We start from the raw sequence: 17,591 nt of genomic DNA on the forward strand, positions 1-17,591 counted from the left end.
GGGGAGGACAGAAAACTTTCAGAGCTGCTACTTGTGTGGCTGGAGGAAAAAAATATCAAAAGTTCTGCGCTTCAGTTTCCTCATCTGTAAGATGGCCCTGATGAGAAGACCTACCTCACAAGCCTGTTGCGGGGTAAAGTGAGTTATGGTTTGTCAAGTGTGGAGAACAAAGTGACCTGTACAGAGTGTCATTCTGGTGTTTTTAAGAAAAAAGAAGAAAAATTTCCTCTGCTTTTCCTTCCCACTTGATGCCAGGCAAACAGCTCAAGGCAGGAAGACTTTGAAGGGTGGCCATAAAGAATTTTCCGGAACTTTTTTTTCTTTTTTCTTTTTGTACTGGGAATTGAACCCAGGGGTGGCTTCACCATTGAGCCACATCCCCAGCCTTTTGTTTTTTGTATCTCATTTAGAGACAGGGTCTCACTGAGTTGCTTAGGGCCTCGTGAAGTTGCTGAGGCTGGCCTTGAATTCTCCATCCTCTGGCCTCAGCCTCCTGAGCAACTGGGATTACAGACTTGTGCCGCTGTGCCTGGATCCTTTTTTTCTTCTTTGATTAAATAATTGAGTTTGAATGCTTCTATTAAACACACCTGCCTCCTGCTAAAGTGGCCCGAGAGTGGAAAGTCTGGAACTTTACTTGGTCTGAGCTCTTGGACACAGGTTTGAGGTTTGCAGAGGAGAGAGTCAACGAGTTGAATTGGGGTGGTTTTGGAACTCTGCTACATGTGATAACACCTCACCAGACCCCCAATTATTAAAAGTTGTTGTCTCTTTGAAAGGGTTTTGCATATGTGTGCGCCCTGCAGGGTTGGTCTGAGAAAAAATCAGAGTTGAGAGAAAGAGCTGGGAAATTACAATCATTTTTAAATGAAGCAAAGTATGTCTCCCCCTGAAACAAGGAGATTCTCTTTTTTCCTGAAGTGACATGTCTATGCATAGGTCTGGGGTTGTGCTCTAGACCAGCCTCCCCCAGCACCCAGACTAGTGGGGCAGCCGTGGTGGGCCATGTTGCCACTGATCATGGCCCAGGGACTCGGAGCAGAGGGTTGGACCCAGACTCTTAAAGAACCCACCCAGGTTAAATGTCCCTGGCCAGAGCCTCGGCATTCTGCACTCTGAGGAAGCAGAGAGGCGCCGTCCCCCTAGTGTTTGGCAGAAAAGGGATGGTTTGGTGAAGAGCACATGCTGCCATCTTTACATGCATGGAGTCCTACCAGCTATCGACTCCTGGAAGGTAAAGACTGTGACTCATCCTCTCTTTTTCTTTTTTGGGTGGGAGGGTGGTTACCCACTGAGCCACATCCCCAGCCCCTCTTTTGTATTTTATTTAGGGACAGGGTCTCACTAAATTGCTTAGGGCCTCACTAAGTTGCTGAGGCTGGCTTTGAACTTGAGATCCTCCTGCCTCAGCCTCCAGAGCCACTGAGATTACAGGCATGCGCCACGGCATCCAGCTCTGCCTGTCTCTAAACACCAGCTTATAGTAAAAGTGTGATAAACCTGAGGTGACAGGCTCGATGTGAAGTTTTGTGACTGGAATAAAATGGGCGCAAAGGACCAGAACACTTAGTTGGTCTTCCCTCCCGTTGTGCTGGGATCTAGACTGTGGCGTTGGTTATCTGGGTGACCTGAACCCTCATGGGCCCACTGTGAGCCTCAGCACCTGCAGCTGAAAATGTCCTTTGTAAAGATGGACCAAGAAGGCGTGTGTGAAAGCCCAGGTGTGTGAAGCTTGTGACTCTGGCTGTTGCCTGGTGCCATCTCTGGGGGCCTGTATGTGCCTGTCAGCAGCTGCTAGACTGCTCCTCTGAGACCTGTTGGTCCCCAGGCACATCCCTACATGAATAAAAGCCTTTGAAAGGGTCTGTCTGGTTAGTTGAGGCATTGATATGTGTCTCTCTGTGTGTAATTTATTATATGTAATTTTTATTGTAGAAGGACACAATACTTTTATTTGCTTATTTGTATGTGGTGCTCAGAATCAAACCCAAAGCCTCGCACGTGCTAGGCAAGTGCTCTACCCCTGAGCCACGACCCCAGCCCCTGTGTCTCTGTGTGATTTAAATGCAGGAATGCAGGAGGCAGTCATGGGGGTGGAGTGGGTCTTTGGAAGAGGACCACTTTTAGATCATAAGGCTGGTTAAACCACCTTGTTAAACCATGATCAGGTGACAGGGATGGTATTGGGGGTATTAATTTTAAAGTCAGGCTTACTTAGGGGTAATTCATAATCACCCTTATCAGGGTGCAGTGCTAAGAGCTTGACAAATTCCCTTGTGCCTGTTTGTGAATGATCTCATTTCCCACCATGTCCCTGGCATCCAACTGTTTATTTATTTTATTTTATTATTATTTTTTTAAATAGAATATCAGGAAAGCTTTGACCTTTGAACCCAGGTCAGATAATAAACTCTTTTAGCATCCTGTATCCCTTACTGTAATGATAACTATGTTGTGTTTGGAAAAAGTGTTCATTATCCATCTTTCCTGCTGGATACTTGTCAGCATGCTGGAAGGAGGGGACTGTCTGGTCATTCTTCTGTATCCTTGGCAGCGTCACCGAGTGAATGCTCAACAGACATCATAGAATGAATGAATGAATGAACGAAAGACTCAGTGTCTATGAGGAAAATGCTCTATGTCACTGTGGACTTAGCAAAAGCAGTTGGATATTCATGTATCATGTTGTAAAGCACGGCACACCAGTAAAGGATGATCCAAACATTTCTGACGAGTTATACCAGTCTGAATATCAATAATCAGAACCATCTGAGATTCAGGATCAGTATAATCACCCAATTACAAAAAGAAGGGAAAAAAAATCTTTGATCATTGGACACCGTGCTCAGACGTTATTTTATCGACCCTCATATTTGAAACTGTCACTTGTCATTTTTTGCACTCCAAATATCTTGTAGTAGATCTGACATGACGGTGACGCTCAGGAGCAAGATCATGAAGTCCTCGAAATCAAGCTTATTTTCTGTGTGCTCCTCCAGCTCAGAAAGGATGTCTTGGTAGTTTGACTTGGTTTCCTGACCCTGTGAGAAGAAAAAGGAAGGAGGAAAAAATCTCATTCATTGTGAAAACCTTGGGTTTACAGATAATAAGCACAGAAAAATGTTTTCAACAGATAACATGCAGGTTGTCACCCATATTACCAAAGAATGGCGTGAAATCTCTTCTTGGGCCGGGCATGGTGGCTCATGCCTGTCATCCCAGCAGTTTGGGAGGCTGAGGCAGGAGGATTGCGAGTTCAAAGCCAGCCTCAGCAATGGAGAGGCCCTAAGCCACTCAGTGAGACCCTGTCTCTAAATAAAATACAAAATAGGGCTGAGGATGTGGCTCAGTGGTTGAATGCCCCTGAGTTCAATCCCCAGTACCCACCCCTCCAAAAAATCAGTTTGTGGGTTATCTCATTTGATCCTTGCAGGGACCTTTCTGAATATGTACTACTGTTGTGCCCTCTTCTGATGCTGCATCAGAACTTGGTGATAACGAAGCAACTTTGCCTCAAGCTAAGCAGCTTTGGGTATGGAGCTAAGATGTGTGCACCTGGCTACCTGATCCTAGAGCTCTGGCTCTAAAACCTGCTGCGCTGACCTGCCCTTTTCTTGAACACAGATATGGTTGCATTTTCACTTTTTTATGGGAGGCCTCCGTTATGTCTTCACCCGAACTGTAAGACGATCGATCCTGCAATACAGGAAAAACGATGCCGAAAGAAAGCAGGTACTGGGAAGCTTGTTCGGCATTGAGTTGGATCATAAATCAGATCCAAGTTTGTGGTCCTCATAAACAGACCCAAGGAAACTCTCTGAGTAGCATGTGAGTGGAGAGGCTTCTCAGTGTCAAACCCTGGATCAATGAAACATAAACGTCCTTTGGTTCTTCCACCCAACTGTGCCCGAGGACTTCAGCCCGTGTGCTGGCTGCTCAAAACCCTCCCAGGAGGAGGGAGCGCTTCGGGAATGATGGGGTGCTCCCTCTGCGGGCTGGGACCCTGCTTTATCAGTTTCTTCCCTGCTCTGACTAAAAGACCTGAGCAGCACAACTGTAGAGGAGGAGAAGTTTATTTGGGGGCTCAGGGTTTCAGAGGTCTCGGTCCATAGACAGCAGGCTCCACTCCTCGGGGCTCGAGGGGAGGCAGGACATCATGGAGGAAGAGGGTGGTGGAGGGAAGCAGCTCACATGGTGATCAGGAAGCAGAGAGACTCCACTCTCCAGAGACAAATAGAGACCCCAAAGCCACGCCCCCAATGCCCCCTCCTCCAGCCACACCCACCTGCCTCCAGCCACCACCCAGTTAATCCCATCAGGGGTCCATTCACTGGTTGGGTTAAGGCTCTCACCACCCAGTCATGTCTCCTCTGGACCTTCCTGCACCGTCTCACACGTGAGCTTTTGGGGGACACCTCACATCCAAACCGTAACACACAGGTGTAGGGAATCTCACAGAGCTGGGCTGTTGGGTCAAGGTGGCATTCTGACATATCTCTATAAAATTGAACTGTCACCGTTGATCCTGAGACTGCCTGAGATGAACCGTCCACTGGAGTCCCCTGAACCTTGGCCCTGCTCTTGGTACCTCTCATCTCAAGCAGAGGACAGCATACAGTTAAGCCTAGGCATGTCCACTGCAGGCATGACTGAGTCTTGGGTTTAGTCAGCACTAAGGGTCAGGAGGTGGAAGGTCTTTCCTAATGACTGCTTTTGATATTTTCCTTTGATATTCTCAGAGGGATCATCAGTGACATCAAGGTGATGATCCGCTAAGTCTTCATTTTCATGCTTATTAAAAGCCCTCTGAAGACTTTCCAAGACACCAGCTAGGAAGCCTTTTTTCTCTCTGAGATATGCCATTTATTTTAGCCAAAGATATAGTGAATGATACATGATTTATTCACACCTCTCTTCTTTAAAGAGTCGCCCCAAACTTTTCAATCTCTTGTCAAATTGTGCCTAATATTTCTGCCTAAAAATAACATTTCCTTAAAAAACAATGCATCTATAATATAGAACATTTAGGGGAAAAATATTTTCATCTTCTATTTATTTATTTATTTTTGTGCTGCAGATTGAACCCAAGGTTGCTTTACCGCAGAGCTACATCTCCAGCCCTTTTTATTTTTTCATTTTTAGATGGGGTCTCACAGAATTGTTGAGGCTGGCTTCCAACCTGAGATCCTCCTGCCTCAGCCTCCCAAGTAGCTGGAATTACAGGTATGCACCTTTATGCCCAGGTTGAAAAATGTTTTTAAAAGAATGAATATAAATATAACCCTTACCCCATTACTCAAATATAGCTAACCCTTATTAACATTCCTGTCATTTTTTAACATTCCTGTCATTTTTATGTGTACTACACCACACACACAGACACACACACACACACACACACACACACACACACACACACTCTTTTGAAATAATCATAGGCTCATAGGAATCGGTACCCTAGAACTGGCTTCTCCCTGTGGATAACAACTTATATGACTTAGTGCACTAAAACAATATATGCATATGGGTATAAGTACATGTACATACACGTGCATTGCACATAAAGAGACTAGTTATCTTTTTAGTGTGTCAGAGCACATATAGAAACTTAGAAACATCCTCTATTTTTTTTCTACTTACCAATAAACATTGGTGGTTTAAGCACACAAATCTTTTATTCTTACACATTTTCCCTAGGCCAGTCTTACCCAAAGTATGAACACGTACTCATGGTAGAAGGTGACGCAGTTTCAGATGATACATGATTAAAGGTCAAGTAAGAATTCATAGTTATCTAGATTTTTAACTCTCTTCCATTTTTACCCACTGAATTCACGATTTTTGAATATGATAAAGTAGTCTTATAAAATGAACGTATGTAGACATAGAGAAAATGTAAAGGAAAAGTTCAAAGTATTTGGAGATACAGGCTGTAGACGGATGTGGAAATAAGATGGCATTCAAATGGCCCAAGTGTGAGGCATATGCCCCTCAGTGGTGTAGGTTACACCCTTTAGATCTGTGCCTGTTTATATATTGCCAATTCTTTTTTGGGAGGGAGGGGATTCAACCAAAGGGTGCTTAACCACTGAGCAACATCTCCAAACCCCCCCCCCCACTTTTTTTTTTTTTTTTGAGACAAGGTCTCACTAAATTGCTGAGGCTGGCCTCTAACTCACGATCCTCCTGCCTCAGTCTCCCGAGCCTCTGGGATAACAGGTGTGCCCCGCCAGGCCTGGCCCAACTCTCACTTCTGCATTTCAAATGCAGCTCTCTATTCTTCCCTCTCAACTCATGCATCCTGTGGTTTTCTCACTTGAAACTTTCATGGACGTCTGAAAATTGACATATTCTAAGGGAAAGACTTCCTTTACTTCCTCCCAGATAGATAACCCCTCCCACCTCAATTCTGCGTCTTTCTCTTTTCTGGGAACAGATCCGGCATTGACTTCTTCTCTAACTCAGAAACTGGGCTGTCAGTCAACTCTCACAGCCAATCAACTTTCAGATCCCATTCGTTCTGTCTTCCAGATGTCCCCTCCCTCAACTGCCCCCCAGCTCCTGTGATTTCTTAGACTTGGAAAACCATTTCCAGTTTCCTCCAGCTCTTAGGCTGTGTGAGATGAATAAGATTTGACTTCTGACCTCTCCAGTCTTATCATCCACCGCTTCCTACCCCCCCCCCCTCCTTTCCAATTGCTCACTCACCTTCCAGGTTCCTGATCTGCCCCGGGGACTTTGCATGTGCAGCCCCTCTGCTTGGAAAGCCAGCCTTCCCACTCCTTGCCTGGCTAATTCCTGTTGGCTCTTCAGACCTTAGCTATACCTTGGTGTTCCGGGAACCTGCCTTTGACCTCTCGCCCCAACACAGTTTTACTCTCACTCCCTGCTCTGCTCCTACATGTCTTGTGAACATTCCTAAAGACGTTTCAGGATATTTCTTTACTCTGCTGGATCATTTGCTTGTTTATTGCCTGAACTTCTGTGCCCCCGCTCACTGCCTGGCATGCAGTAGGTGCTCAATAAACATCTGCTGATTGCAACAACTTGGTGGGGCCTCTCGCTGGGAGTTGGTGGCTCTTGGGGCCAGCTGTTAAGATGTGGCCCCTATTTATTCATTTATTCATGCAGGAAAATTCTCTTACCTCTGTGAAATTCCTAAATTGAGTTTGCAGCAGATTTTTGGCAGTAGCTTTTCCAAGTTTGCCGTCAGGGTCAGAAGAGTTTCGGAAAATCAAAGCGGCAGTAGCAATGGCTTTTTCCAGATCCGAACCCTTCTTTAAGGCTGTGAGGAAAGACATGTGCATTGAGGTCGGCTATCTTGGAAATGACCTTTCCCCAAACAGGGGGCTATTTGTATCTTCCAAGGAAACAGTGGGCAACAGGTTTGGGAGGTGTACATCAAAGACACAATCCCTGGTCCTTTGCCCCCAGCTGGGAGCTGGATACAGAGGTTCCTGATCCTGGATCTTTAAACAGTGCAGAACAAAATTCCCCTTAGTAGCATTTAGAATTGGTAGAATTAGTATGATACTTAACACCTGCTCTCTCCGTAACCTTGGAAAAACACCTCACCTCTCTACGCCTTGCTCTTTCTGAGTTGTAATTTCACTCAGTTACTTAACATACATTTATGGAACACCTAGTATGTGTTGGGCACTGTTTTAGGAAGCTTTCTCGCTGCTGTGAATGAGAGACCTGAGCAGAACAATTGTAGAGGAGGAAAAGTTGATTCGGAGGCTCAGAATTTTAGAGGTCTCAGGCTCCACTCCTCAGGGCTCCAGGGGAGGCAGGACATCATGGAGGAAGAGTGTGGTGGAGGGAAGCAGCTCACAGGGTGATCAGGAAGCAGAGAGAGACTCCACTCTCCAGAGACAAATAGAGACCCCAAAGCCACGCCCCCAATGCCCCCTCCTCCAGCCACACCCACCTGCCTCCAGCCACCACCCAGTTAATCCCATCAGGGGTTCATTCACTGGTTGGGTTAAGGCTCTCACCACCCAGTCATGTCTCCTCTGGACCTTCCTGCACCGTCTCACACGTGAGCTTTTGGGGGACACCTTACATCCAACCATAACAGGCTCAGCCTTTGAGGTTAAGGATATCTCCCTTAATAAAACAGAATCCCATTCTTGTGGAATTTCTATTCTGTGTCAGGCACAGTATCCCTTTAAATACAATAAAGGAGAAGGACTTCCAGGACAAGTTCTCTGATATAAAGGAGGATCAGAGGTCTTGCCCCTGGTCAAGGTGATCTCCCAGCTGGTTGGTGTGGCTTGACCTCCTTGACAGGGCAGCGCTAATTTATTCCTTCCTAGTGAGTAGCAAAGTGAACACGGGAAAATGCACCAAGTACCATAAAAACAGCTCCAGACTCTGAGCTTTTAAAGTCACCTTTGTATCCACTCCTATAGAATCTGCACAGAACACTTTATAGCGGTTAAATGTTTAACCTCCACAAATAGAAAGCAAATCTCCACGTGGCTAAGGGTCCTATCCCGTATCCCCAGTGAATAGCACAAGTACCTGCTAATAAATGCTACTGAATGAATCAGAAAAAGGTAAAGAAACACAGAGTTTCATAGCTTTCAGCAAAGGTCATGGGCCACAAGCAGAGGTTCAAAGAATGATGTGTCATAGGAATAATGTGGCTTCTGTCACATTGCTGTGTGCTTGGTCCTCCGGTCAAGTACTCAGCACGTGAGGTCCCAAAGCAGATGTGGTCTCTGTTCCCGTGTGTCTTATGATCATAGTGGGCAAATCAATAAAGATCGAGAGGATGTGTATGTGTGTTCATATGTATCTGTTCTTTACTTAGGTTTCCACGTATGTATCTAGCATGTATATATATATATATTTGCAACTTGTGATGTATGAGACTAACGAAATCAAAAGACAGAAACACAATTATAACTTGGGTCTGGGAAGAAAACTACTGAGATAGATAGATGATCTGGAAAGCCCATATGAGTAGATTAATAGGGAGACTTAGAGAACGAGAAGGAGCCGCCATGTCAGAGGTGTGTGGGGGTCAAGGTGGGGTCGGGGCTTTGCTGAGTGTTTCGACTCAGGGAGCTTCACAGGTGAAGGCTTGTGTCAGAAGTGTCAGAAGGTCGGCAGTGCAAGAGCTGAGGGAAGACGGTTGTTTCTGGAGTCTAGCAGCAGGAACGGTGTTTGCCTGGGACAGGCAGGAGAGGGCTCGATTGGGCAGGGCCTAGATAGGCTGTGTGAAGCAATCAAGGTTTTCTTCAAAGTGGGAAGAGAAGCAGGGAAGAGTTTTAAGCACATAAGTTTTCAATGAAAGGTGAAGGAAGCCGGGTGGGGTGGTGCACGTCTGTCATCCCAGTGGCTTGGGAGGCTGAGGCAGGAGGATTTCAAGTTCAAGGCCAGCCTCAGCAACTTCGGGAGGCCTTGTCTTAAAATATAATAAAGGGCTGGGGATGTGGCTCAGTGGTTAAGTGTCCCTGGGTTCAATCCCCAGTACCAAAAAAAAAAAAAAAAAAAAAAAAGAAAGAAAGAAAGAAAGAAACTGAAGAATGGAGGAAACATACGAATTCTTTAGGAGGTAAATACTTGTTCTGTAGTTTGGATCAGTTGATTTACAAATTAATAATCCAGGATAACTCTGCCGGGCTTTAGGATGGGATGTTCTCCTGGGTCTGAGGATTTTCTTGGAGGCAGTAGTCACTGGCAGTGGGATTTTCTTTTCTTCTTTTTTCATTTTGATGGTCTGGGGTTTGCTCAGGGCCTCTCACATGCTAGGCAGGTGCTCTACCACTGAGCAATGCCCCTGGCCCCAAAGCAGTGGATCTTTATGCTGAGAGTTGAGTTTGCAAAGCAGGATAGGGACCTTCCTTGTTTACTTCATGTTGGGGGCCTTTAAACATAATCTTATTTAATGCTTCAAAACCCCCCACAGAGGTGGGTAGTATTTGTGCCTCGATTTCACATATTAGAATCCTGGAAATGGAAGGTTAATCTTGAGCATCGTGAGTTCACATTGCTGAGAAGTGATACACACAGCCCTTGAAGGTCTTTCTGGCTTCTAGGCTCATGGAACCATCAGCCACTTTAGAACATCTGTTTGCAAGTCCAGGAGCCATGGAAGGCGCCGTTTTTCCAGCCCTCCGGTCAAGTTCAAGTGTAGCTGCGCTCAGCATCGGGACTCCGTCTGGACTCCCCAACTCATCCTTTTCCTACATCTCTTTGGAAAGATAGCATGCATTCCCCACCACCCCATAAACTAGCGTATGTTCATGGTAAAAACAGAAGTAGGAAATATTTAAAATAAAAAATAACCAAGAGCCCTGGCTGTCCTACTCACCCTGATGATGTTTTGCAAAGCGTTTTAGTTTCCTGTTTTTAGGGTTCTTTAATAAACCCAGCAGGTTGCCTCCAGACTTTTTCGCTCTCTGATGTGTAGACTTGTGAACTGGTGTGTGAAGGCATATTGCAAAGGTCTGAGTGCAATTAGAAGTGTAAGGGATTGCAATTTCTCTGCTGGCGTCTGTCTTTTTTGGGGGGAAGGGGTACCGGGAATTGAAATCGGACACTCAACCACTGAGCCCCATCCCTAGCCCGATTTTGTAATTTATTTAGAGACAGGGTCTCAATGAGTTGCTTAGGGCCTCAATAAATGGCTGAGGCTGGCTTTGAACTCGTGATCCTCCTGTCTCAGCCTCCCACACTGCTGGGATTAGAGGTGTCCTCCGAGGTGCCCGGCTCTGCTGGTAACTTTCATTGGATGCCTTGATTCTGGATTGGGGACAGCAGGGAGGCTCCTAGGCTGGGTTACTTGACGTGACCCTCTTCTGCTATTTCCCTCATGCATGTTTTATACTTTGATACTATCGGACTGTGTGTGGTTCTCTGAAAACCCTAACCCTCCCACAAGTATGTATCAGTAAGTATTTGCTGCCGAACCCTGTGCTAGTTCTGGGTGTAGAACAATGAACAGCATCTGAGTAATCCCTGACTTTGGGGAGCTCATGTTCTGGTGGACAATAGTAATGAATGATTTTGGAGCCCAGACTCTCCACACCAGTCACTGCTCTCTGGGATGGATGTCTGTCATTCCACTGATGGATTCTTATGTGAGTCCTACAGGGTAGAGTCCTGGTATCATCCACACTTTATAAATGAGAAAATGGAGGCACAGAGAGATTAAGTAGATCACCCAGAGTCACACAGCTTATCTGGTTCCTCACCCCAGTGTACTCTGCCTTTAGGGTTTGTTTATTTTTTTTGGGGGGGGGGCATATTCTGCAGGGCTCTTTACCAAATCCCCAAATAGGGTGACATATCCCGTCTTTATGCTTCTATAGGTCCCTAAACATAACCTCTCTATAACCCTAATGCTGTTTGTCAGTCTATTTTCTTTTAAAAATGTTTTTATTTGTTCTTTTTAGATATTCAGGACAGTAGAGTATATTTTGACATACATACATGGAGTATAATTTATTCTAATTAGGATTCTGTTCTTGGGGTTGTATAAGATGTGGAGTGTTTATCCATTTTAATTATCCTCTAGATCTATGCTGCCCAAAAGATATATAATATGAGTCATAATCATATTTTAAGTTTTCTGTTAGCCACATTAAAAGAACTAAAAAGAATCAGATAACATACTTTTACTATTTATATACATATTTTGGGGTACCAGGGATTGAACCCAGGGGTGCTTAACAACTGAGCCACATACCAGCCCTTTTCATTTTTTATTTCGACACAGGATCTTGCTAAGTTGCTTAGGTTAGGGTTTTGCTAAGTTGCCGAGGCTGACCTCAAACTTAAGATCCTCCTACCTCAGCCTCCCAAGCTTCTGGAATTATGTGCACATGTCTCTGCAACTGGCTAATAATGCATTTTATTTTGCTTGATATGTGAAATATCATAAATTCAACAGGTCATCAATATAATACTTTGAGAGATTTTATAAGTTTTTTCCTACAATTTTTTTTTTTGTACTAATTCTCTTAATTCCACATCTGAATCCAAAGTAATCGCCTTTCCAGTGCTCAGCAGATCCATGTGGCTTGTGGCTGCCATACTGAACATGGCAGCCCTAGACTGTGTGGTCCCTGAAGGCAGTGACCTCATCTGTATTATCTCTGCATCTGTTCCCAGGCCCTGGGTGTTGTGTACACGTGTTAAGCTGAGCTGACTTGAACCTCAGAACCATCCTCTGCCTCTCCCTCCTCCCCTGAGCTGGAACACAGGACACTAAACATCCTGCCTGAGTCAGATCCTAACACTTTAGTGTCAGAGAAGCACCACTCCTGACGCGACAAGCTGTAGAATCACCTCAGTTGAGATCTTTTCCTAATGTCAGTTACTTTTGCAAGTGAGTGAATGGAAGATCCATAGCAGAGAAGCCATTTGCCAAAGCTCATGGAGGTAGCCTATGGCAGAATGGACAGCTAGGAATGCCCTTATTCTCTACTCTGGAGGCCGAAAGTTTCCGTACAACTCTGATGCTTCCCAAACTTTTCACTCCAAATCTGCCCTGGGCATTGGAGGTATATATATTTATAGCTACTCACCCTACACCCCAAATACTCAGGCAAGCCAGGGCATAAGCCAAGAGAATGAGCGCTCAATTCCATGATCTGTGCATGTTTGATTTCAGTGAATAACACTTAAAATGACATACTGTTGAATAAAAACACATTCTAGGAAGCTGAGTTGTGTTTACCCTGTGGTTTGTTAAGGCATGAGATTACATGTGGTTTTTTTAAGGAGTCTGGGGCTAGGAATGGTGTGTGTGTGTGTGGCTAGGGGCCAGGGGAGAGGTTAGTGGGGTTTAAATAGTTATAATCCCCCTTCAACCTTCCAGGGGGAAAAGTTGTCTTTAAAAATCTGCTGGAACAATTCTCAAAAGAGCCTGGAGGATAGATGTGGTGGCACACACCTGTGATTCAGCAGCTCGGGAGGCTGAGGCAGGAGGATTGAAAGTTCAAAGCCAGCCTCAGTAACTTTAAGGAGGTCCTAAGCAACTCAGTGAGACCCTGTCTCTAAACAAAATTAACAAAAAAATTACAAAAGGGCTGGGGATGTGGCTCAGTGGTTGAGCACCCCTGGACTCAATCCCTGGTACCAAATTAAAAAGAAAAAATCTGTCTGGAATTGTGTACCCTTTAGAAATAGAAACCACTAGAAACCACGAGTCTGTTGTGTTATGATAGTGTAAACAATATTTACATCAAGGGGGAGATTTGTTTAAATAAAAACCTCAAGGCTCTCTTCTGGAGAGAGTGGCCAGCCGTCTAGGAAGAAAACCAGCTGCAAAGGAGAAACATCCAGCTGTGCTTCTTCCTCTGTAAACATGTTCAGCCACACATTTCAGGATGAGCATGATCCAAGTGTGTGAGTGTTTTCTTTTCTGTTGCTATTTATCCACGAGACACCTTACCTATGCAATTGAATTTCAAGGGCAAATAGTTCCACTTTGGGAGTTGGCCACACGGTTGTCACTCAATGAACAGGTAGCCGAGAGTCGGACACATCCTGAGTTCCTCTGAGTGTTTGTAAGTCAGATGCTCCGAGTTCTCCTCTGAATATCCTGAGGATGCTGCCCTTGGGGAGGCGTTTGGATACCATGGGAAGAACGGGGATCCATTAGGGAGCCATAGTCTAGTCTTAGCTTTGCCTTTAATGGTTTGTCTCACTTGGGGAAAATCATTCCTGTCCCAAACCTTTCAGAAAACCTTCATGAATGTTCGGTGATGTATCTACAGGTTCCTTCCATCTCTGGTATTCCTGCATGGCTACTGTTCTAACACCCTCTGGGCATGCCGTCAGGGTAGAGGGGAAACCCACACATCAGTCACCCCACACCTTACCTTTAATGGAAGCCAGTTGCTTGGATATTGAAATGCTGCCAACAAAATGAAAGAAACGTCATGATTCTGGGACTTGGGGATATTGATATGAGCATCTAAAGCAAAGCAATACAACGATGAGAAAATCCCTGCTTTTCAATGGATATTCATGGAGCATTCTAGGGCCGCAGCTGTCTGTCGACCCGAATCCTTTGTTCTCCTGCATGTCATCTAGAAGTGCTTGACCGTGGCCGTACCCCAGCCACACATCCCTGTCTTCCTCAGAGTTAAGTGGCCATGTGACTGGGGCCAAAGAGAAGAAAACTCCTTCTGCTGTAGTCAGGTTTTTTTTTTGTTGTTGTTGTTGTTGTTGTTACTGTGAATCAGAGACCTGATAAGAACAATTTTAGAGGAGGAAAATTATTTGGGGCTCACGGTTTCTGAGGCCTCAGTCCATAGACAGCAGGCTCCATTCCTTGGGGCCACATGTCTGGAACTCCCACTCTGAACTGTCATATAAAATAGAAAAAATAGCTTCTTGCTCTACAAAATACAAAGACTTTGGAGTTTCTTTGTTCTGACTGGTTAGCCTTCCTAACTAGGAACAATCCTGGGCCATGGGAATATATTGGGTCATGATAGAGACCTATTCCTTTGGGTCTTCAAGTCCACTGGAGAAGACAGATATTAAAGCGGTAACTTGATAAAGAATCATGGAAAAGCACCCACAGAGAGCAGAGAGGGCGCGCCTCGTCTGCAGGCAGGGTGGGGCATTTTGCCTGATTCCTTAGAATCAGGTGAGGGAGGAGCAAGAGGGTTTCCTGCAGAAGGAACAGTGTGTGCTAAAGCGTTAAGGTGGGAGAAAATGGGGCTTGGTGGAAGAACCCAAGGAAACACGGTGTGGCTGGAACTTGGAGAAAGCAGTGGAAGATGAAGTCAGGAGCCAGGGCCAGGGAGCAGGCTGAGCTTTGGAGTCTGTGGTTATTATCTCAAGGGCATTGAAGTACAGGGTCAGGTTTGCACTTGGGAAATTATTTCACCTGCTAATCAGAGGTGGATCGGAAGCCGGGCACAGAGGCACCTGTCTGCAATCCCAGCGGCTCAGGAGGCTGAGGCAAGAGGATCATGAGTTCAAAGCCAGCCTCAGCAACTTAGTGAGGCCCTAAGCAACTCAGGGAGACCCTGTCTCTAAATAAAATACAAAAAGGGCTGGGGATGGGGCTCAGTGGTTAAGCACCCCTAGGTTCAATCCCTGGAAACAAAACAACAACTAGAACAAAGAGGAGATTGGAAAAGGGTCCAGATTGTTGGAGGTAGGAAGAGGGAGATGAATCTTGGTCCTTTAAAGACAGCAAATCAAAGTTTGATGCTCATTCCCTGTGATTGGCATACTTTTCAAGAAAGCCAACAAGAACAATAGAAATTGGTCATAGCTTTGACATTTCCTCTGGAGGGACTTTCAGGTTCAAGGTCTGGTTTTGACATTGAGAAGCTGAGGCACCATTACCTTTAAGGGGCTTCACTTTTCTCACTTGTAAAATTAGGAAACTGGATTTTTTTTTATTTCCTCATTTTTTATTGGTGCATTTTATTTCGGCATATTGATGGGATTTGATGTTCTGTATCAGTACATGCTGGGAACTGGGCTCTGTGATGCCGAGGACTCTTAATGTTATGGTGAGCTCCTTTTGATTTTAGAAAACCTCTGAACCTCTATTGTTAGCTCCTTCATGGGAAGAACAGAAAACCATCTTTTACTTTTCACAGCCTGCACTTGTAACATGGCCTGTTATTTTCTACTTCTGTGATTGATTTTCTGCCTCTTCAATTGTCTGGGGCCCTTGAGAAGCCAGCACTCTACAGTTTATTCCCACACCTCCCACCTGTTATGGTTTGGATATGGAGCATACCCCAAAGGCTTCTGTGTTCATGCAGGTGGTGAAATGATTATATTATAAAAGACATAACCTCATTGGTAGATTAATCCATTTGATGGATTAATAATTTGAATGAACTTCTGGGTGGTAACTATAGGCAGGTGGGGTGTGGCTGGAGGAAGTGGGTCATGGGGATGGGGTGCCTTGGGGATTGTATATTTTATCACCAGCTCATCTTGCTCTATTTCTGGGCTACCTTGAGCTCAGCAGCATCCCTTCTGCCATGACATGTGCCTCACCTCAGCCTCAGAGCAGTGGAGTCAGCCAACCGTGGACTGAACCTCTGAAACGGTGAGCCCCAAATAAGCTTTTCTTCCCTATAAGTTGTTCTTGTCAGGTATTTTGGTCACAGTGACAAAAAGCAGGTGAACACACTACCTCTTGTCTAGCACGGTCTAGAGCACTTAATTTTCAGATGCCCCAAACATTTTTGGGAACTAAAGTTGTAATTCCACTAAGGAGATGGAATTACCTGATAAAAAGTATTTTCCATTAAAAAAGGAATAGTTCATAAGAGAAACAAATTAAAATGACCATTTCTAACCTATCAGATTGACAAGAAAACCAAAGGTTTGGTAACACAGTCTGTCAGGGTTCTTGTGGGAAAGCTGAATTCATACATGGAGAATAAACACCAGGGCAGGGCAAACTGGCAACATCTCTCAGAGTCACCAATGCATTGACCGTTAGCCCAGCAATTCTCCTTTGGGAAACATGTCCTACTGATCTATGTGCATCCATGAAAAAAATGACACATTCAAGATGATTCATTTTGGTATTTTGATACAAGATTGGAAACAAATGTCTAATAATATGAGACTAGTTAAATAAAATATGTTCATCTGTCAAGTCGTATACTATGCAGAAAGAATGAGAATGTTAAAGTGATGCAGAAGTTCTTGAGATACATTACTTAGCGGGGGAAGCAAGGTATGAAACAATAGTTTCTGTATGTAACTATTTATGCAAAAACAGTTTCTATGTGCTTATATTTTATTAAAGTAACTCTGGAAGGATAAAATAATATTTTCCATTTATTTGATCTAAGTTTACACATTTGAACCATGTGAAACGATTTCTGTCATGGGTAATGTGGAAGGATATGCAGTACAGTTAAGATCATTACCCCAGTTGATTCACAAATGTTTCTCTGAAGACAAAGATATCTGTGAAATCGCAGGCTCTTTTCAGTCTATCGTCAAAGCTGCAAGTTCTCTTTGTTTTTCCAATTGAATTTAAACCTGGATTTGGGTGGATCATAGGCACCAAACTTTCAGTATCTCGGCTACCAAGCTATTGACATCAACTAGTTGAACATATATTTGCAAATGTAAATGAATCCAATAAAAGAAAGCCAAGGGCCACTGACCTTTTGGGCATTTTCCTTAGATGCTAAAGTGGACGTTGGGGTTTCTAACCGATTGGACTCCTCTTCTGAGTGGATTGCTTGGCTTTGGGTACGGTGTGGACGGCCACCTCTCCTCTGGTCCCTTGTGTGTTGGCCTTTCCTAAGCAACAGCTACTTGTCCACTGTTACTATTGACATTTACTCCATGACAACTACACACAGGCACTTCTTGAAGAACTTTTGCTCAGGGTCATGGTATATGAAGACACGGAGTCATTCATGTGTTCCAAAAAGGTTTGGGGCCAGACACTGTCCAAGGCGCCAGGGGCAGGACGGCAAGAGCAGACACAGCTCTTGAGCTCAGGGAGGGTGGTGGGGTGACCCGTGTGATAGTCAGCTTTTCACCACTGTGACCAGAATATCCTGCAAGAACAACTCAGAAGAGGAAAGGTTTACATTGGCTCATGGTTTCAGAGTATTCAGCCC

At 44.7% G+C, this 17,591-nt stretch overlaps 1 protein-coding gene across 1 annotated transcript; it reads right to left on the reverse strand.

Annotated features, from left to right (window-relative positions):
- Positions 1-2,882: 2,882 nt before the first annotated feature.
- Sntn (sentan, cilia apical structure protein) lies at positions 2,883-17,312 on the reverse strand. The gene is given in 6 exon segments (XM_026397840.2): positions 2,883-3,041; positions 7,146-7,285; positions 13,842-13,876; positions 17,127-17,140; positions 17,142-17,208; positions 17,308-17,312. Coding segments are annotated over 6 exon segments (420 nt in total).
- Positions 17,313-17,591: the final 279 nt, after the last annotated feature.

The sequence above is a fragment of the Urocitellus parryii genome, chromosome 3 (genome assembly GCF_045843805.1).
Source record: "Urocitellus parryii isolate mUroPar1 chromosome 3, mUroPar1.hap1, whole genome shotgun sequence".
NCBI lineage: Eukaryota > Metazoa > Chordata > Mammalia > Rodentia > Sciuridae > Urocitellus > Urocitellus parryii.